The sequence below is a fragment of the Strongylocentrotus purpuratus genome, unplaced genomic scaffold (genome assembly GCF_000002235.5).
Source record: "Strongylocentrotus purpuratus isolate Spur 01 unplaced genomic scaffold, Spur_5.0 spur5_scaffold_15, whole genome shotgun sequence".
Lineage (NCBI taxonomy): Eukaryota > Metazoa > Echinodermata > Echinoidea > Camarodonta > Strongylocentrotidae > Strongylocentrotus > Strongylocentrotus purpuratus.
Window position 1 is genome coordinate 20,996,202 of NW_022145600.1, and position 21,608 is coordinate 21,017,809.

Here is a 21,608-nt window from a genome sequence, read left to right on the forward strand (position 1 = left end):
TCAACTTTAGAGTGCTCAGTATCTTACTATTGCTAAATCCTTCCTATTGCTTTAGCCAAGCAATACTTTACCTTTGCCAAAAAATACAAATTTGCTGAATATTTAGAGGGGGGAATCTTTTACTATTCCTAACCAGAACATAACCATTCGATGTTTGATACTGTTAACTAACCATCCCTCCCAGTTTCTATACATAAGTGGTGTAAATTATGTAGGCCTACATAACGCTTACCTGAGAATTTTTTAATGAAATATTTCAATTTGACTCCAATCTTCATATCCCCACACTTCACATCCATAAATTAGTATTGGTAATACAAATTGGTCAAACAATTCACAAATTCACATTGAATATCCAACGGAAGTTTGAGTCTTTGAACCTTTAATGACATAGAAAAGAGGGCTTTCCTGGCCTGTGATACCTGTTTTGAAATGCCTTATCAGAACTTCCATTATAATTAACCGAATCCTCAAGATATACAAAATCATCCACAACATCAATTTCATCTTTTCCTTAAATCTGAAAACTGGAAATTTACGCACTTTACTTCTTGAAAATATAAGTACTTTAATTAGTTTTCATAACAAGGCATTAACACTTGACTTCTAAATTGATTGAGCCGAGACATTCGAAGCCACTTGCAATTATTCTGCTGTGTTAGCCAACATTAGGGTCATCTGCATACAACAATGTACAATGTATATAATTGTATAAAAAGATCTCTATTGTTTTATCTTTATCTAAAATGTCAGCACATACGTTTTCAACCAAAAATTTGAGACCTTTAAAATGATCACTGAGAAAATCGTCGAAATCATTAATTTTGGGAAATTTTGAAAATTGGCTGACATATAGTAATTTTTTACAATTTTGAAATATTGTAGAATAGGGTATCGAAGCTGTGACATCATAATTTTTTTATTTTTTTTTAAAATAGAATTTCTCAATTTTTTCCTTCATTTTCCGAAAGAGCATCAAAAATAATGTCCAAATGTCAAAAGCCAATAATTTTGGGAAATTTTGAAAATTGGCTGACATATAGTAGTTCTTTACAATTTTGAAATATTTAGATACCCCTGTGGATATATAATAAGCACTAGAAAATTTAGCTCCTAAAACACTTCTGCCTTATTTTATCATCAGCTAGAACTCAGCTTAGGATTAATACACTTCCACATACTGGACCATTTGATTTGATTTGATTTGATTTGATTTATTGGTTTCTGCATCTTTTTTCTTTTTTCATCATACATTTTCATGAACATAATATGGCTTGATACAATATTTCAAGTGTATATAATTTTTATACAGATAATAAACGATATTAAACACATATATTGAATTTAAACAAATATATTGAATTGAAATTAATACATTAGATGCAGGAGGGCTACAGTAATAAGCAAAGTAGCTTGACGTGCCGGCAGCCCTCAATTTAGATACAACAATACAAATACAAATAAAAAAGAGTGACTTGCAGAGAAGAAAAGGAAAGGGGAGAGAAGAAGGAGGAGGAGGAGCGTTGGTAATAATACAATAAATCTCATTAAGTATTGGAATTCTTCAGACTGTTCTATATATTAGGCAGTCTGTAAGCTCTTCTGTCTTCAAGTCTTTATAACTGTTTCATTGTTGCTTGATGCTACTGTTCTTGAATGAAATGCTTTTTTTATGCAAGTGGAAAGAAATAAATAAATCTTGAATCTTGAATCTTGAAAAGTTTACCGGTGCTGCCGGTAAATTTCGATAATTTCAAATAGCGCCTTCGGCCATACAATACCTGCGGCCATGCAAATCTCAGAATATGAGTATACAATTTTCAAATAGATCGGTGGATTTAGTCAAGAACATTGTTTTATAGCTAAATTAGTATCTTTACCTTGAGAGGGAGTTATACATTGAAAAGAGTTTATTATTTATAATTTCATCACTTTAGACTCTATTTCAACAGCGAAAACGATCACTGAATATTGTAGGATCTAGGATCGCATATGTTTTCCCCGGATGTTTCCATACTAGCAAAGAGCAGCAGCACATAACATCACATTGAAAAGCCTCAGACATTTGACCATTACTATACCACATATGATTTTGCTTGAGAATACCTTTCCATACACCCCTGACCTCAATAATTTGTGTCAAAGTGAAACCCTATCAATGCTTATCAAAAGCTTTTCTATATCTATAAAAGCGCAATAAATCCTCTTCCGCTTAGACTAATAAATGGCAAGCATGGATTTCAAAACAAAATGTGATCTGTTGTAGAATAGGGTACCGAAGCTGTGACATCATAATTTTTTTTTTTTTAATTTAAAAATAGAATTTCTCAATTTGTCCTTCATTTTCCGAAAGAGCATCAAAAATAATGTCCAAATGTGGGAATTTTTGAATTTTTTTTAGAAATTCTAAAAATATATATTTTTCACTACTCGATCAGCACGAAACCCAACCTGTTCTTCTCCAAGCTTGCAGTTGCATTCATTTTCGAAATAAATTACAATTTTCCCAAACAGCTTAAAAGTGTTATCCCACGATAGTTATCTGAGCTGGGTCTGTATCCTTACCTCTATTTTTGAAAATAGTGAATAAAATATATCGGTATTTCTTCCATGCCCACCCCCTTTCAAACCTTTCAACCAATAAAAGGTTGCGATATAAATAGTGAATAGACTGAATTCATGAATTTGACCAATCACAATCACGGACACTGAGAACCACTCTGCCGGTTTATTTGAAATGTTTTGAACGACACTTACCACTGGAACTGAAACATCGCTTCAATTACTATCTTTCTGTGTAAGCACTTTATTTTTTTTGTTTAGAATTTGTTCACAATTGTGCAATTAGATATACTTTGTTTGATCTTGATGACGATGTTATATTTATTGGTAAATGGTCATGATTGTGGAGGCTTTCATAAATAAAATTAAAAGCTCTGTTTGTGTAGTCCCACGCGTAGTAGATCTATGTCATGTTGTATGATGGGGGAGAGGTAACTCCAGGGAGCTCCGACGGCGCGCGCCGAAGGCGTCGGACCTTCGGCTTAGGCGTCGTAAGTGATAGGGGAGAGGGGACCATAACATAACTTGAATGAATGAATGGTAGTTATTTTACCTTACTGCTAAGAAAGTATAAATGCTTGTAAGTAAGCAACCAGACGGCTGGCCAACTTACTTAGGGTAAGCTAAGTAGGTCAAAGTAAGGGCCTCTCCGCAAGGATCGTCTGCATTTTCGCGGACGTTTTTTTTCATTGGCGCTCTGCTGGTTTCGCATTACCGAACCGCCCGCTGGCAATGCCAAATTTGGATTCCCCAGGGGAAAATAACCCTAGTAGATCTAGTTGACCATCTACTTTTATGGGTTGTCCATCTCCCCAAGGATTTATTGCTCATAATAATGTGAAGGTCTCTGTACAATTAAAAAAGTCGATGTAAAATGCATCAAGAAAATCATCCTGGAATCTGTTTTTTGCAGACGATCCTTGTTTTTGAGAACGCATTGGTCCGCGTTTACAAAGACGATCTTCGTTTATGAACACTATCCTTATTCTCGGACCAGCGCCCCTACTGTCCGAGGGACCTGGTAATGAGGATTAATGCCTTACCAAAGCTAGGGCACTAGCGCATCTACCGACTGAGCTATCGCTCCTCGCCTTCTTAAGCACTCCAGGCTCCAGGAAAGCATAGATCAGGGACATGTCTAGCATGTCGCTGCATAGATAGAGTCAATGCTAAATGCGTATTGACTTCTGAAGTTCTAGATACTACTAGTACTAGCACTGCACTGCGTACTTGCTGAGAGGCTGGGGCTGAAACCAACGACAAGACAGTCATAACTTTATCCGCCAACTACGGAGATGTCTCTGATCTTCCTAAACTGTTTCACGAAGAGCTTACTAGCTAGTATCTCGTGAAATCGATACCTTAAATATAAATATGGCATATTTTCATACGATTATCGAATACAAAAAACGATAACTCACTGTTTAAGTGAATGTGTAGAAAAATCATAGTTGGAGGATGTATTGACCTTTTTTGCCAGCCATAGTCTATCCAATAAATGACATGTGATGGCACTGCCCATCGACTAAAAAGTTATGACAGCTAGAGATATGACGGTGTCAGAGGCGTCATAACTACTTAGTCAGGATGTTGTCGTTGATCTTGGCAAAGAGGGCTTCGTGAAACACGTAGCGGACAACTAGCTCACTAACGCTGATTTAGTCAAGAAGTTAGACTTATGACGGTTTTTAGGAACGGGCCCCAGGTATAATAGTCACAAATAGCATAGTCTACACAGACTGCACACAATACTAGACCCGATGTGGCTGATCGTCAAATTTGACACTAGATTTAGATCTAGATCTAGGCCTACAATTTGAATTTTTAAATTATTCTTTTTAACATCAATAACTGTAAGTTGAAAAAATTATATTTTACTGCTTAACAATTGTCACTAAACTTGTACCGATTTTGAGTGAAATAAGTTGAGTTTTGTAGGCAATGACATTGGTGTTTGAAATGTTGAGAATCAATAACACAGCTTTTAATACTAGGCCAGGATAGTAATGCAGTTATGTCTGACGAACATATAGCTACGCTATGGCCTATGCACTCAATACGCATTACTTTAGTATTGATTATAAAATAGCTCTAGTATTTTAAGCATCGTGATATTGGCCAAAACGGGTTACATGACATGCACCTATTTTGGTGCATGCACGATCATGCCAAAAGAGCGCTGTCAAAAGTGATATTGCACGCTAAAAGATCGATATCCAGCGCAGCGTACTCATAGAGCAAGTAGCAAGGTCTTAATCTTTTCATTTTCTAGAACCAACATAAGTCTCCTAGATTACTCTAAAGTTAGATCTGGACTTTCGTTTGTTTTGATTTTCACATGTCGCTATTTTTTTTTTTTTTTTACTTGACCCCTGTTGTGCGTAAAAATTGTTAATGCATTGTACGCTAGGTTTCTTCAGATGGTGTGCACTGTGAACTCGCCGCAAGCAGCTCATGCACAGAGGCTAGGCAGCACCAATCTAAAGAAACCTTGCGTGCACTGCATTCACCACTAACAAACGCTGGGCCGTATGTTATTTGTAATTGTATACTATCATGCCGGAGTGTACAAAGTACGGGGGGCCGTTTCTCGAAACCGTCATAACTACAAGATCAACGACATCTCGACACTGTCACACAACTTGTCAGCTACATGTAAGTGTTTCACGAAGCTGTCTTTGCCAAGATGAGCAACAACTTCCGCGACAATGAGTTTTCACTGCTCCGAACCCGTCATATCTTTTTAATTGCTGTAAAGCGCCATCACAAGTCAGTTTGTTGCTATTCCATGGGCTGCGAAATGTATGATTACTTTCATCATCATTTTGAGAAAAATATAGACGAGTTCGGTACGTAATTCTCTGGGATGCGAAATGCAAATGTAAAGAAGTGATGGTACAAATTATACAGAAATTTTAAAAAGCTGAATATAAACAGTAAATCACAAATCATTAAACTATAACATATAAATAAAAGAGATAAGAATGTTACACACCGTTGTCCATAGTTGATCCATAGTCTTTTATTAGGATACCATCATACCTTTGGGGCCTATGTGCATTATTATTCCTTCTCTAATTACTTCTTCCAAATTATATTTTCAATATCAAATCAATTATATAACAAGTATTTTTGAGACTCTAGAATAAAAACTGGTGCAAAAAGGTATTTTGCCTAAAATTCCTCGTCACGATAAACAAAAAAGTACGTATTGATAAACTATCACATTACGGTATCCTTCAACTACCTTTTGATTGGATTGTCGAGAAAAAAACACTCACCGCTTTTTCTTCAATTTAAGAATCTTTACAGAAATATGCAAATTGTATGATGATCTACATTTGATAATGACACTATTTTTTATTTATTTTAGGAGAGTCAAAATGTATATGTTTCTTTTTGAACTATTTTAGCCCCAAAACTTGTTTTGGGTTATTCGTGATAAATCAAATGGATCGTGACAAAGACTACATGTATGTTCTTGAGCTGCTAGTATCACGATATATCGATATCATGTCTGTCATGGCTTCGTGAAACGGTTTATCCACTTCATGACATCTCTGTAGGTCGCGGACATAGATATGACTGTCATGGAGTTGGTTTCATGAAATGGCCCCCTGGTTTACGCACTTAACCAGTTAACTCTTAAGCACTTTGTTTTCAAACAAAGGCTAAAATCCCTCTATAGACTCTAATTCAATGTTTTAGGGTAATTTCTTTAATTAACCTTGGTTCTAACTTCTGCATATTATTATTTATTATTATGATTCATAATATGAAGTTGAGTTCCTCTTTTGTAGAAATAAAAAATGATACTTCTAATAAACCTAGGGTGACAGTCTACTTATAATAAATTAGAAAGTCAACATGCAGCCAGGTGTAATTAATGAGCAATCTCTCTACAACTAGAAATCACATGTTATGTTCATAGCCCATCAATGTCAATAAAAATAAAAATAGTACCGGTAACCAAAATCATGAAAATGAGTGACCGTTTCCAAGTGGGTTGCATAGAATAAAAATGAAATATTCATTCTTTACAGGAGCCAACGCAGGCCAGCACAGTTAATAGCAGGCACCATGGCCTTTGATGGTCGGGTGGTAAAGACCTACGGGCGCCTCAAGCAGAAGACGATCAAACAAGACAACTGGATCTCATCACCACACCTTGCGGCAGGACGCAAGATATCCAATGTCTTTAGCTCACCTGATAATGACTCCAACGCTTCATCTGATGTCTTTGCGATAAAGTAAGAATGTGACTTAACTCTTTAGGCCAAATAATAAACAAAACATGTTAAGCGTCCTGCCTTTTTGAAAAATAGGAAGGAGGATGCCCTTTTCTTTTCTTTTTTTTTTCCTCGATATGGCCGCGCAAAGGCTGCTCGGTACATTTGCCCTGACAGTCAGGCTATTTTTCAAGATGGCCGACGGCAGTTTTAAAATAATTTTTAAAATCAGAAATAGAACATTTTAGCAGTGTAAAAAAAAAAGGAAGCGAGCAGGGATGCTAAACATGAATATTTCTGTTAATGGCCTCGTGTCTTTTACTGTCTGCTCTCTGGTTACCAATCTGGGTTGGTATTCCGAAAGCTCTTGTTTCTTTACTAACTAGAACAGACTTTGGTATTCTGAAAGTTATCGTAATTTTTCTTATAATTTTTCTTGTATCTTTTCTCTGATTTCTTTACGTAACCTAACCTAATCTTAATTCTAAAAACCTAATTTTAACCCTATTTCACCAGTCTGCCTGCAATCTATTAGCCCATGAAAACACCCGAAATAGACCCATGGCCAAACTAATTAAGTTCAATTTCAGAGACAGATATTTTAGATTTGGGAACTTGTTTATTCTTGCTCTTTATTCAGGCAGTGAGATTAATATTCTTTCCCCATCACACTAATATTGATATGTATGTTGCCATGATTAACGATCAATTTGTTCCATCATTTTTGTGTAAATTTCTTTTACTAGATGTATGAAATAAAATTCAATAAGCATGTACCTAGTTAGCACAATTTTCTTATGTCCCTCCACCCCCCCCCCCAAAAAAAAAGGAAGAAAGAATGAATGTTAAAAAAAATGGATATGGCCTTGTCTAGTCAATCAAGATTAGCCAAAGAAAATGCTTTTCTTTCACTTTTTTAAAGATAAATCTTTCACCTTTTAATTTTGTTGCAATCATTATCATGGTTCATATAGTTATCCTTTTGAAAAACAGTAACTTGACATGATTTTTTTTTTTTTTTTTTTAAATCCCCAAACTTCATATATTCTAATAGGCATATTAATATTTGATATAAAAAACAAAATTATTTTGAATGGAGCCCGTTTACACCTTGTTTTGTGTTTGTTAAATAAAATTTATTTTGTATTTTATTTACTTTGTAGTGTGTCTGAAAAGGAAAACATTCTGCCTACAGTCACTGATGAAGGAAAGAAACCACGGAGGAAAGCAGCAAAGAAAGCCACTGCTGTGCTTGAGGTAAGATGGAACTGGCCCCTGTTGCACAAAACTTACCATTGATTTTGATTGGCTGTTGGGGGGGGGGTGGAACATCTTTACAGGTCTTTAATTGGAGAGCATACATTTTCTAAGCCAATATTTATTATTTGATGTGGGGAAAAAGCAGAAATTTCATCAGGAATAGCTTCCAGGAGCCTCTAGAAAGTACTGTAGGCCTAGGGCGCTCGTCCGAGAATAAGGATCGTCCGCATAAACGAGTATATATTTGTGAAGGAGGACAAATCGCGTCCTAAAAAATAAGGATCGTCCGCATTTTCGCGGACAATCCTTATTACCGATTCGCATGTTGGCGATGCAAAAAACAAATTCTGCGATGATGCTGAATGATGCATGTATCACATACGCAGCACAGAGACTTTCATGCTATGAATGATAAATCCTGGGGAAGACCGACAACTTGTAAAAGTAGACAGTAAAATGAGGGTATTTTATTATGCGGAATCCGTTTTTAGCATGCCAGCGCGCGAATCGGTAACCCTACACCTGCAGAGCGCTGAAGAAAAATGCAGACAATCCTTATTTTTTTAGGATTCGGATTTGTCAGCGTTAAGGAAGATATCCTTGTTTATGCAGACGATCCTTATTCTCGGACCAGCACCCCTACTGCTAGAAGAGCTTATATCTTCATGGTACAAAGGCTTTAATTCGTCAAAGATATAAACTTAGGGTTAGGATTGCAATTTGAGTTTTATAAGGTTTAGGGTGACAGTGTAAAGTATAGTGTTAGATTTGGGCTTGAAGTTTGAAATTCAATATCAGTTAGAAATAGCCTGCAGAGGAGTTTTGGTCATGGCAAACGTTGGGTAGTCACTCAGTTTGTGAAGGCCTAGACCTTTATATGATATAAAAATGAGATGTTTGAAGGGCAATCCAACCCTTGTAATAAGTTAATTTGAATCAAAGCAGATAAAAATGGGCACTTTGTCATACCATCATATATGTACATGGTAATTGGAAATAAAACCAGCGTTTCATACATTGCCTTATACATTTGTTTAACTGCCAAGACAACAGTTCAAAATTTGGCTTTTTACATCCGTTCTGTATTTATTGGACAAAAGAGTGTTTAAAAATTGAAAGATCACCACTGAAAAAAAACTACTATATTCTGGTTGATGAGGAGACTCATGAGAAAATGAAGAGGAGCATCATGCATGTGCAATGATTTGTCTTTTTTAATTTTTGTATTGATTGATTTTGCTTTCCACTTACAGGAATATGTCTTGAAGGATAATGGTGGAAAAGCAGATTCATCCAAAGGAAGGAAGACGAGACGGAATAAAACCGGAAAGGGCAGACAGTTCTCTAAACTGAGTCGGCAGTATAGGAAAGTCAAAGATGATGACCCAGAAGAGGAGGAGGAGGATTGTGATGATGTCCATGAAAATAAAATGGAGACAGGCAGGATATTAAGAGGGAAAGCAGCGGCAAAACCAGCCGATTCATCGTTTGATCTGATCTTCAAGCTTACTGAACAAAAGAAAACAGTGACATCGTCTAGCAGCGGTGATAGTGTAACCAGCCCTGTCTTGAGTGTAGAGATATTGGAAGGTTTGGAACTGGGAAGTGGGGTGGTGGAGACCAGTACGCCGTATGAAACGCATCAACGTAGCCTTGGTCAGTCTCTCGATAACAGAGGCTGCATCACGCGACGCAGAGCAAAGCGCGATGTCCCGTTCTCGCCGGGAGGGCACGGACGTAGACGTACAAAACGTCAGAGGGTGGTCGTTCCCCAAATCTTGAGCTTCAGTGATGATGATTCCTGTCTCTTTGCACCGAGAAGGTTAAGGACTAGGCAACAACAGGAAAACGTGTCGGACATTGCCTCTCGTCTGTCGGCTATCCACCTCGAGCAGTCGCCGATTGGTGATTCTCATGTAAGTAATGAGAAGAGTAGGACTCGTGAGTGCAGTGTGAGGCTGAGCAAAATATCCAACGAATCCATCGAGGAGCTTGGTCATGGTTCCATGGACCTGTTTGAGGAGGGGGACCAGGATCTGGGACAGGATCCTGAACAGGACCAGGGTCTAGATTCAAAGTCGGAGGTCAGGCTCCGCTCTTGTCTGGTTTCTTTGGAGAGGATATCGCTTAGCTCTGGGATTTGGTCCGATGCGGCCGATGTGTCTGCAGAACAGGAATCTATGTGCCGGTCGAGAAACAATCATCGACCCTTCCTACGACAGAGGAATGATCCCATATTGGATGAACCAAACCCTATAAAGACACCTTTAGTCAATAAGAGTATCAGCAGGCTTGCTCTTGATAGCTTCAAGGTATGATTTTTTTTTTCTTCATTTCTTCAAGAATGGTGATTTGCAAAGAATTTCAAATTTGGTAGTTTCTATCTGAAGGTTTTTGTAAAATATATGAATAAACATGCTCTAGTGATAAACAGATGTTTGGCATGTAATTATTTGAAATAACACAAAGTAAAAAAGTTAATTATTAAAAGAGTTACAAAGAGCCAAATAGAAAAATTTAGTCAACAAGAGTATCAGCAGGCTTGCTCTTGATAGCTTCAAGGTATGTTTTTTTCTTCTTTCAAGAATGGTGAATTACAAAGCATTTTCAATTTGGTAGTATCTATCTGAAGGTTTTTGTAAAATGTATGAATAAAGATCAGGTCAACGTGCTCTATTCATGAGACAGAATTTTTGCATGTAATTATTTGAAATAACACAAAGTAAAGAAAGTCAATTATTAAAAGTGTTACAAAGAGCCAAACAGAAAAATTGAACCTTGTGGAACAAGTTCTTAGAATGATGGCAATGTTCATACTATTTGTTGCATTGCTTTGCTGTAAATGCATAGAAAACAAGAGCCTAATGAATATAAAGTTGGCCAAAATTCTCATTTAGCCACCTACAAGTAACTGATATTTATTTATATTTTAAAGCTTATTTTCTTACCATCAGAATAGATTTGCATGATTTAATTACACAAATAGTACACATTTACATGTATATATTTCTATCTTCTGTGTATAATTTAAATCCTTTTGAAAAATATCATTTGTAGTCAAATTATTCGTTGTCATTACAAAATGTGGAACAAGTATCTTTTGCTGTTTAAACTTTAGAGGGAAAAATGTCTACAATGAGTACCATACGTACAACTACACACATGGCATTACATGACTGGTTGATGCACATATGCCCTCAATGAAAAGGTGAACTAATTTATAGATTTTAAATTGACGAGCTTGCACTGTTATTCTCTGTCCTGTGTTTTTTTTTCGCTGCTCAGGTTGCCCTCACACCGACCAGGAACAGGAGTACAGGCAAGCTACTGTCTCCTAAATGTAAGGTGCTTGCCCAGTGTGACCAGGAAGATTTCATCACCTTCTCAGCCTGCATGCCATCGGCCATGATGAAGAAGTGTGTCAAGATTGGTGAAGGAGTCTACGGTGAGGTCTTCAGAACATTCAACAACAGAAAGTCATCTGTTGCTCTCAAGGTAAATAGTTCTAGAAACACAAAAGATTTTAAGTAAGATTGTTGAAGGGAGGATTTCATCACTTTCTGAGCCTGCATGCCATCGGCCATGATGAAGAAGTGTGTCAAGATTGGCGAAGGAGTTTACAGTCAGGTCTTCTGGACCATCAACAGCAGAAAGTCACCGGTTGCTCTCACGGGAAATTAGTTCTTTGTTTTCAAGAGAATAAAATATTTGAAGTAAAATTTTTGAAGGGAAGATTTCATCACCTTCTGAGGAATCTGAGCCTGCATGCCATAGGCCATAGGTCAAGATTGGAGGAGGTGTCTATGGTGATGGCTTTAGTTCCATCATAGCAACAAGTCATTGGTTGATAATTTTATCAAGGTATGTGTTTTGGTTGGTCTTTCTCTTTATGAATACCAGGGATAGCTATTAGCTAAAGATTTTGACTTCATACAAGCCATTGGGTATTCACATGAGTTTTTGGTTTTATCTGTATGATACTAATATGCCAGTATTGCTAAGTTAAGGTAAGTGAAGCTTGTATTAAAATGAATCTACCCTGGAAATTTCTTGGACTTCATTTATTAAGAGATTTTTTCTCAGTGTCAGCGCAATTTACGAACTTGAATTACAAAACACAAAATTTATCTTACCAAGATTGCATATTTAAGCATGATTTTAAATTTCAGAATCATGATTAGAAATCAATTTTATTGAAGAGGTCCTAATAATACACCCAACAACAACAAGTCATTGGCTGTACTTAGGGTTATTACATCATTGATGCTGAATGTAGAAACACTTTGATGTGTACATTATTCTTAGTTTTATCATGTTTGTTGTGGAGATATTATTGCTTTATCCTTTTATTTTCAGATCATACCTGTAGAAGGGGATTTCCCAGTGAATGAAGAAAATCAGAAGCCATTTGAGGAAATTCTCCCTGAAATTGTTATTTCATGGTTAGTAGCATGTGTTTTGTAATATATTTTATAAGATGGATAGAAGAATCCTTGCAATCTGCCTTGTGGGTTCAAACCATTCAAAGGTACCTTGTGCACACAATTCCTACTGACGCACTCAAACCTGTGCAATGTGTGCATCATTTGTATACGGATAGATAAACTTTTATTTTAATAGAATGTGTAAGCTTGGTGTTCTTTGTAAACCATTTGTGTAAACTATACTTGTACTTGATTTTGTTTTTATTTGTTGCATTTCTGTCAAATCTCAAACACCTGGTGATCTTTAATCTCTTCCGTGTCATCAAGTTTTTTTAAAAACATCAAATAGAAACTTTGAAAGGTTAAATATTGAAAATAGTAAATGCTAGGTTGGAAAAACATTATACAGCTTGTCCTACCTAACAACACATTTCCCATTCTGACTACCGGTATTGAAATACAATTATTTGTAACAGGTGAATGAAATAATTTGTAACAAGGCACTTAAAGCCCCACTGTACAACTTGTAGCTACTTGCTCCCTATACATAGAAAACCCTCAATCGGTGCCTGTTGGTTCCCCATGATCCTCTTTTTCTTATGTTAATTGAGAACTGAGTTGATGAGATAGCCACCTGTCAGTGACCTCGCTGGGTGGTTTAATCCCTTCTGACCAAACTAGTTCAGACGGCCTTTAAAGGAGATTTGTGCATTAAATCTGATTACATTACAACTATGGCCTATTGTCTACTGATCTGCAGGGAGCTCAGCATGCTTCGGGAAGGCGAGGAAACCATGACGACAAACTTCATCGGGGTCAACCATGTGTCTTGTGTCAAGGGGTCGTACCCCAAGAAGCTTCTGGATGAATGGGACAAGTATGATAGAAGGAAGACCTCAGGCTCAGAGAATGATAGACCAGGTAGGAATGTTTCTCTTTTAGTTCCTCTGTTTTATAATTTTTGTTTTCGAATGTTTTTATGAGTTACCTTTCCTTTCTAGATGTCTCCCGCCCCCCCCCCCCTATTTTAGCCATAAACTGTCAAAATTGATGAAACTTTGCAGCCTAGTATATCCCCATGAAATTTCATATTTTCAGGTATGTTTCAAAGTGTCTTGGCATTACTTGTGATTAAGGATTTTTATATTTACCTGTCGCTATTCTGTTGAGTTGAGTTGAGTTGAGTTTATTGGTTTCACATTTCACATATATTTCACAAATATAATACAGATAACAAAATATACATAAAAGACATATTGTTTCATAATTTAAAAAAAATGATTATAGTAATTAACAAGGTAATCAAACTACAAAGTTACATGTCATCACAATTGTTTGACAACTAATATCATTTAAAGGAAACCCAGACCAAAGTACAGACTGTGAAATGTGCAGGAACCTATAGAAAAGCCGAGCTTGTAAAGAATAGGTTCATGGGAGACTTGAAAAAATGACAGGGACAGAAAATGTATACTGTAGAGATAAGTACACAATTAAAATTAAGATGGCAGTAAGTACAATACAGAAAAAAAGGGGAAAAATAGAAAAAGAAATACACTAAAACGAAGAGCAGTAACAAGCAAATAATTAGCAGAGTATGCACCTATTTCCACCACATGTTCGAAAATTTATTAATTTGAAATCAGAAGGTACATCAAATTTGAGCTAATAAAGTCATGGCTGTTTGGAGTGGAAAAGTCTAGGGGAGATCACGTTCAACAACAACAACAACAATTATAAAAGAAGAATTGTACTTTCTGCATGTCTGAATGGTCATTTGTATCCTTTGCCCTCCCCCTTTTTCTGGCTGTCTGTCGTCTCTCTTTCTCCCTCTCTCTCTCTCTCTCTCCCCCCCCCCCCCCCTTACGCCTCTCTTTCTATGTCTCATTATCTTTGTCTCTTTTGTTTCTTTCTTAGATATCTTCCCTAGCGATCAGCTCTTCATCATCTTTGAGTTTGCAGATGGAGGCAAAGACCTAGAGAGCTTTGAGGTACGTTTAATAAATTGATGACACATTCACTCAACTGAAAAGTAGAGATGAGAACTGCAACATCATTAGAAACTTTTGAAGCGGGACTGCACTTCTTGTAGCTACTTGCCCCCTCTATATAGCAAACATTGCCTGATTGGTCCCCCATGGTCCCCTTTTTCTTATATTAATTGAGGGCCGATTTGATGAGATAACCACCTGCCAGTGACCACGCAAGGAGGTCTAATGATCTAATCCATCCTTGCCAAACTAGTGCAGATAGGCTTTAAGTCCAAGTAGTAAACTTTTGTTCATATTATTGCTTGGCTCACATCTATGACACTCATTTCATTGTGTGCCTTAGAATAGCCATTTCAGATAGATATCTAAGTACTGCAAAGGCCTATTTATATATTTTTGCTGTTGTCATCGTTGTCACTTTTGATGAAATGATGGAAACTATAAACGGGAGAGTGTAGTTAGAAAATGAATGATAATAAAAACAATGATAATAGTATGTCTTGTTTACCCAGGGTAGCCTCATCAGTATTAATACTGTTCTCCCGAGGGCCCTGCAATCGTATCATTACCCCCAACTTTAGAGGAGCTACCATAACTAAGGCCCTCAAGCACTGGGTACCCATTTTCTACACCTGAGTGGAGAGTGGCAAATGTAGAATTTTTTATCTACAAATCAGAGGGTCCAAAGCACTATTATGTCATCTGCTGAATGCCAGAAAGGCATTTACTTTGTAAAATGACACGAGTACAATAATGAAAAAATGAAGAAGAAAAAAGAAGAAAAAAAATCACATTTGTATTGTATAGCAATAATACTATTTTTTTAAGTGCTTCATATTGTAATTATACCTCCTATACCCCCTAGATTTCAGCAAACTATGTAATTGCTCATTATGACTTGGAATCAAAACAACCGATTCTTGGTCATTGTGGGTTCTGTGAGGCTGTTCACACCGGCAGAGATAGAGCGCGCTAGACCGCGCTATCTCTGCGGTTTGGAAGGTACAACGTCGTTTCGGTCCGCCCAACAGCGAGCCACGGCGAGCCAAAACGGCGTGCCACTGGAGCACCTCTTGGGGGTGGTCCACGAGAGATAGCGCGGTCTAGCGCGCGCTAGAAAAAAGGGGGTGCTACGATAGACCGCGCTATCTCATTGCGGTGTGAACAGCCTCTGTGATGTTTTGTTTGGTCTAGTGTCGGTCTGGTGTTGGTCTTGTCGGTGTGACTGAGGTAGTAAAATACCCATTCTAGAGTGGATGGATGAATATGTTATGTAATACATTTTTATGCCTACGTCACACGTAGTGAGTAACCGGAGGCTTTATGTTTTCGGGTTGTCCGTCTGTCCGTCCGTAATTATTCTTGTGAACGCAATAATTTAAGAAAAAATCAAGGTATCATAGTTAAACTTGATGAGAGTATGCTTGACCATATAAAGATTACCTGATTAAATTTTGGGGTCAAGAGGTGAAAGGTCATGGGTCAATTTAAATGTGCTAAAATATCGGGTCTGCAAATGAGGGCTGCTACCTTTAATCTGATAATTAAAAAATACTGATTATGAAGGCAAGGATGAAAATGATTCAATGAATTCCAATGTACGCTTAATTCTCTGACAGTTTGAGAACATCCACCAGGCAGTCAGTGTGATAAGGCAGGTGACTGTAGCGCTGGCGGTGGCTGAGCGAGAGCTGGAGTTTGAGCACCGTGACCTGCACTGGGGCAACGTGTTAGTCGGAGCCACCGACGATGATCAGGTGACCTTCATGCTGGATGGTCAGGTGATCTCGGTAGAATCACAAGGTTTGCACATCAGCATCATCGATTTCACACTGTCAAGGTTACAGAAAGGCAAGTCAGTTTCTGATTTCTAATTTTTTATAAATCCCATCCCTCGGATAGGATTTCAAATGGAGGCCCCATGTAGAGTAGAGTCACTACCTTTGCACGTTAAGAACCCACTGCACTATTTGTATAAGAGTAGGGGAAACCCTGGTGTAGTGGTCCACCTGCACACCCCAGTATAGTACGACAATTCTCTGTGAAGAGGGATGTACTCAAATGGAAGAAGACTAAGAAAAAGAATCAAATCTGTTTCAGGAATGGAAGATTTGAGGCCATAGCTTTGGTGTCAGGCTCTAACACCTCTCCATTTCATGCTTCATATTGTACAGCACATACAGGGCTCCAATATGTGTAGTCTCTTTCTAGGCTTCCCGGGTGAAACCAACCGCTATCCCTGTTATTTATACTGGTTTTTGTCAGAGTATAGCCATTTTAAAAGCTCATCATAACAGTTTGCATTGATAATCATTTTGTATATTTGCATCATTATATTATATGTTCATGCTTACCCCTTAGATTTTGTCATAGATTATAGATATTTCCTCGTACATGAACAGACACATTTTCACTAAAAGTTTCTTCAGGGTAAATAACTAATTGTTCGGAAAAGGTTATCTAATAATAATAATAATAGGCATTTGCATAGTGCCGTCTTTTGTATTTGTGATTAAACTATTGACTGATTTTGTTTTAATCCTCATGACCAACATGTTCTATTCAATTTACATGCAGTAATTTTCAAAAACTATCCATATAAAATGTACTCAAAGGAATGTTCAAATATAGAGATGATAATACAGTAGTTTTTCCAAAGAGTGGAAAAACATAAATATTCATCTTTGCATTTAATTTTGCCCTCAGATGACTGCACCGTGTTCTGTGATTTAGCTGAGGACCCTACTCTCTTTACAGGAGAGGGCGACAAACAATTTGATGTTTACCGGTCAATGAAAGAACATAACAAGTAAGTTCTCCCGACACCTTTGTTGGTGATGTGACTTGTGCTCCTGCAACAGTTCCTCCAGGTTTCATTTCATCAAAGATATGGGGTTAGGGTTAGAGATGCTCGGGGGTTTAAGATTAGGATTAGGGTTAAAGCCCCTCTAACGTTTTGGGAGCCCTGAATTCACCAAAGATTTGATGGCAAAATTTTGCTTCAATTGTATCATAATGTGAAAGAGGATGTCATTTAAGACACTGTTCTGCACAGATTTCCCCAAAAAACATGTGTTTCAAGACAAATCTGATAAAGGAATACATAATTTTAGTTTTTTGTTGTATGCATAAAACCTAAATTTTGTATTCTTTCATCAATATTTGACTTCAAATACATTGGTTTTGAAAATCCTTGCAGAAATGTGTCTTAAATGACATCCTCTTTCACATTATGATACATTTAAGTGAAATTTTTCCATCAAATTTTTGAGGCTCCCAACACTTTAGGGGGGCTTTAATCCTAATCCTTGCCTCAGGTACGAGGCGGCCAAATGGCAGCCTTTTTTATGACACGCTTCAAATTTCTGTGTCTAACAACACAAAGCTCAGTAAATACACGTACAACCTGTAAGTTGGTTTTTTATGTATGAATACATGTTCATATATTTATTAACTTTATCATTATAGTCTATTTATTTATTCATTCATATTTCACAATTTACTATTCTTCATTTTATTTGGTGTGTTTGTTTATCTTCATGATAAATCTTAATCTTCACTTTTTAGCAACCAATGGGAGGGTTTCCAACCCAAGACCAATGTCTTCTGGATAGAATACCTCCTGGATAAGATCATCTGGGAGAAGAAGTACCCCACCGACCGGAGCCAACGGAGGGTCCTAGGCCAGCTAAAGACCCTGGTCAGAGAGATCCAGCAGTATTTAAGTGCAGAGGATGTATTTAAGAACAGTGATCTGCTGAGTATAGGGTGATCATCACGCTAAGAACAGTGATCTGCTAAGTATAGGGTGATCATCATCGCTAAGAACAGTGATCTGCTAAGTATAGGGTGATCTTCCTTGCTAAGAACAGTGATCTGCTATTAAAGTATAGGGTGATCATCATTGCTAAGAATAGTGATCTGCTGAGTATAGGGTGATCTTCCTTGCTAAGAATAGTGATCTGCTGAGTATAGGGGGATCATCATCGCCAAGAACAGTGATCTGCTGAGTGTAGGGTGATCATCATCGCTAAGAACAGTGATCTGCTAAGTATAGGGTGATCATCATCGCTAAGAACAGTGATCTGCTAAGTATAGGGTAATCTTCCTTGCTAAGAACAGTGATTTGCTGAGTATAGGGTGATCATCATTGCTAAGAACAGTGAATATCTGCTGAGTATAGGGTGATCATCATCGCTAAGAACAGTGATCTGCCGAGTATAGGGTGATCATCATCGCTAAGAACAGTGATCTGCTAAGTATAGGGTAATCTTCCTTGCTAAGAACAGTGATTTGCTGAGTATAGGGTGATCATCATTGCTAAGAACAGTGAATATCTGCTGAGTATAGGGTGATCATCATTGCCAAGAACAGTGATCTGCCGAGTATAGGGTGATCATCATCGCTAAGAACAGTGATCTGCTTAGTATAGGGTGATCATCATCGCTAAAAACAGTGATCTGCTGAGTATAGGGTGATCATAATCGCTAAGAACAGTGATCTGCTTAGTATAGGGTGATCATCATCGCTAGAGCGGGCCCTAAGTTTGGACCTTCGTGAGGAAGACCCAGCAGTACTGTACTAGTGCAAATGTATGTAAGAACACAGTACTGCTTAGTATAAGATGCTCATTATATCCTGTACCAATGATGAACTTTGGATCAGTATAGCGTGATTGTTATCGCAAGACCGCATTTTAAGAGGCTATTGCACTCAACATTTAAGGGTGTTGCAGGGATTTGCATCATGAAAATCTCTAAACTTGTAAAATCATAGTTGAAAACTTGCCTGAAGTACATCTACATGTATAGTGGCAAAATATTCATTATTAGCAAAATTACAGTCATTTTTCTTTCTATAATTTGAATTGATGCTGACAGTGTGTATTCACCCCATTTGTTGTGTACAACATGAGGTCTTAAATTTTCAATCATAGGGAGAAGACCACAGCGTGTTTGAATCTGATAATTTTCACTTCGTGTACTTTCATAAACTCATCTTGCTGCTACAGATCAATCGTTACGGAACTTTCTTTTATCTTGTGACTCATAACAGAGATCAGGACCCTGTTTCACAAAACTTGTAATCAGTGACAAATGACAACCTGATTGGTTATCAGCAGATTTGTCATTGAAAAAAAAAAGGCTTGTGAAACGGGTCCCAGGGCCCTGTTTCATAAAAATTGTTATCAATAAGAAGTTAGAATAACTGTTATAAGCTACTGAAATTGTTTCATTTGATTGGCTGAGAGCACATTTGGAATAGATAGTTTGCATTTGTTATTGATAACAAGTTTCATGAAACAGGGCCCTGCTCTGTATTGAATGTGTCAAACCTTGTTTTAGTGACAATGCTGACTGCTGAGTACAAGTCATACTGTCCTTCTTTAAAGGGAACCTAAACCTTCATACTAAATTATTTTTATTGTAAAGTTTAAGATATTTGAAAAATATCAGTGAAAATTTGAACAAAATCGGGCAAGGAATAAGGAAGTTAGAGCTTTTTTAAATGACTAGTCACTAGAGGGCGGTATTCAATTTGATGACATCATCTGTGGACAACTCTCCATGCCTTTTGTACATCAAATTTCATGTTTTTCCTTCTTTCTTGTGATTGAGATAATCTACACCCCTGAAAGCAAGATATAGAATACAAAATGATATTCTACTTCACATTTAATGAAGTCAGATCAAGAACACAAATAAATACAAAGAAAACAAAAAAATTGTGAAATTTGATGTACAAAAGGCAAGGAGAGTTGTCCACAGATGATGTCATCAAATTGAATACTGCCCTCTAGTGACTAGTCATTTAAAAAAGCTCTAACTAGGCGTTGTGGCGTGCGCCTGTAATCCAGCTAACAGTGGAAGTTACAAACTGATTCAGCCGAGGACGCAGGTTCGAAACTGAGTCACGTCTTTCGGATGGTGACGTTAAAGGTCGGTCCCCAGACGTAAATAATCATATCTGATTGATACACGTCTGTAAAAACCAAATACACACACACACACACACTCTAACTTCCTTATTCCTTGCCCGATTTTGTTCACATTTTCACTGATATTTTTCAAATATCTTAAACTTTACAATAAAAGTAACTTAGTATGAAGGTTTAGGTTCCCTTTAAAGTTTTAAGGGGATGGGGATTGGGGAGGGATATTTGTGTTTCTTTCAATGTAAGCTTTGCTTGCAAAGTGGGGCAAACTATATTTTTTAAAGTGCACCTTGTGGTGTTAACTGTAAAACCTACCAGTATTCCCTTCTTACCTTTTGATTGTTGTTAATCCACATAGATATGTGCAATTCATGGTCTCCATTAGGATTAAGCAAGAGATGCTCCTTTTAATCTGTTGAAGATAAAATACTGAGGTCCAACCCATCGGCATTGTATAGAACTGTCTTCAACTTTGAAAAAATCATTTCTCCATTTTTTTCTGGATTCACTTTTTAAAGTTTTATATTATTAGAACGTAGGGGAATGTTTCTGTGTTTTATGTAATTATGCAAAATGAAATTATGCTTTTAGACAAACTTGGATGTGCTTTTATGATTGTATTAAGAAAAAGCCTTTTTCACTGTTTTCTTCAAATGCACCTTCTACTCCTTTTTGTGCTTCTTCTTTGATAATTCCGAAGATCAGTGGGAATACCACAAATAGCTGTGGTCTTGCATGAATTGTGCAGAAATAATAGAATTGAGCTTTTTTTCAAGCTGAGCAGAGAGAGGCACGAGTAGAGTGTATGTAATGTAGGAAAATTAAGACAAATGCTGTGAATCATGTTTCTCTTGTCCACCAAGCTGTTATATCTGAAATTTCTTGATTGATTCCTTAAAGGCATTTTAACAATGTTTCCAGTTTCACAAATCTTAGATGCATGACCCTACAATGTACGTGTTATCAGTGTCTTTGATAAGGTGTAATATTGAAGCCCTGAAAAAAAAAGTAAAAATCTTTGAGTGACCGGTTTTACCATACTCATTTTACCTAATAAACCGAGTGTTATAAAAAAACGTTGGAAAAACGGTTTTTGAAATTTCTAATTCCAATCGTAAATATCTTGAAAATCAGACAGGTGATCGGCCTGTAAAAGTCATGGGATTTCTGACTGACCTAAAGATTTATAATTATGATTGCAGCATGA

At 37.1% G+C, this 21,608-nt stretch overlaps 1 protein-coding gene across 1 annotated transcript; it reads left to right on the top strand.

Moving 5' to 3' along the window:
• Positions 1–2,692: 2,692 nt before the first annotated feature.
• On the top strand, positions 2,693–19,565 carry LOC579644 (serine/threonine-protein kinase haspin). The gene is made up of 12 exons (XM_030985801.1): positions 2,693–2,797; positions 6,606–6,812; positions 7,955–8,048; positions 9,305–10,363; positions 11,337–11,546; positions 12,408–12,493; positions 13,236–13,396; positions 14,393–14,466; positions 16,086–16,317; positions 17,173–17,275; positions 18,034–18,234; positions 18,275–19,565. The coding sequence occupies exons 2-12, from the start codon at positions 6,643–6,645 to the stop codon at positions 18,276–18,278; spliced, it is 2,394 nt and encodes a 797-aa protein (XP_030841661.1). The 5' UTR covers positions 2,693–2,797; positions 6,606–6,642; the 3' UTR covers positions 18,279–19,565.
• The last annotated feature ends 2,043 nt before the right edge of the window (positions 19,566–21,608 follow it).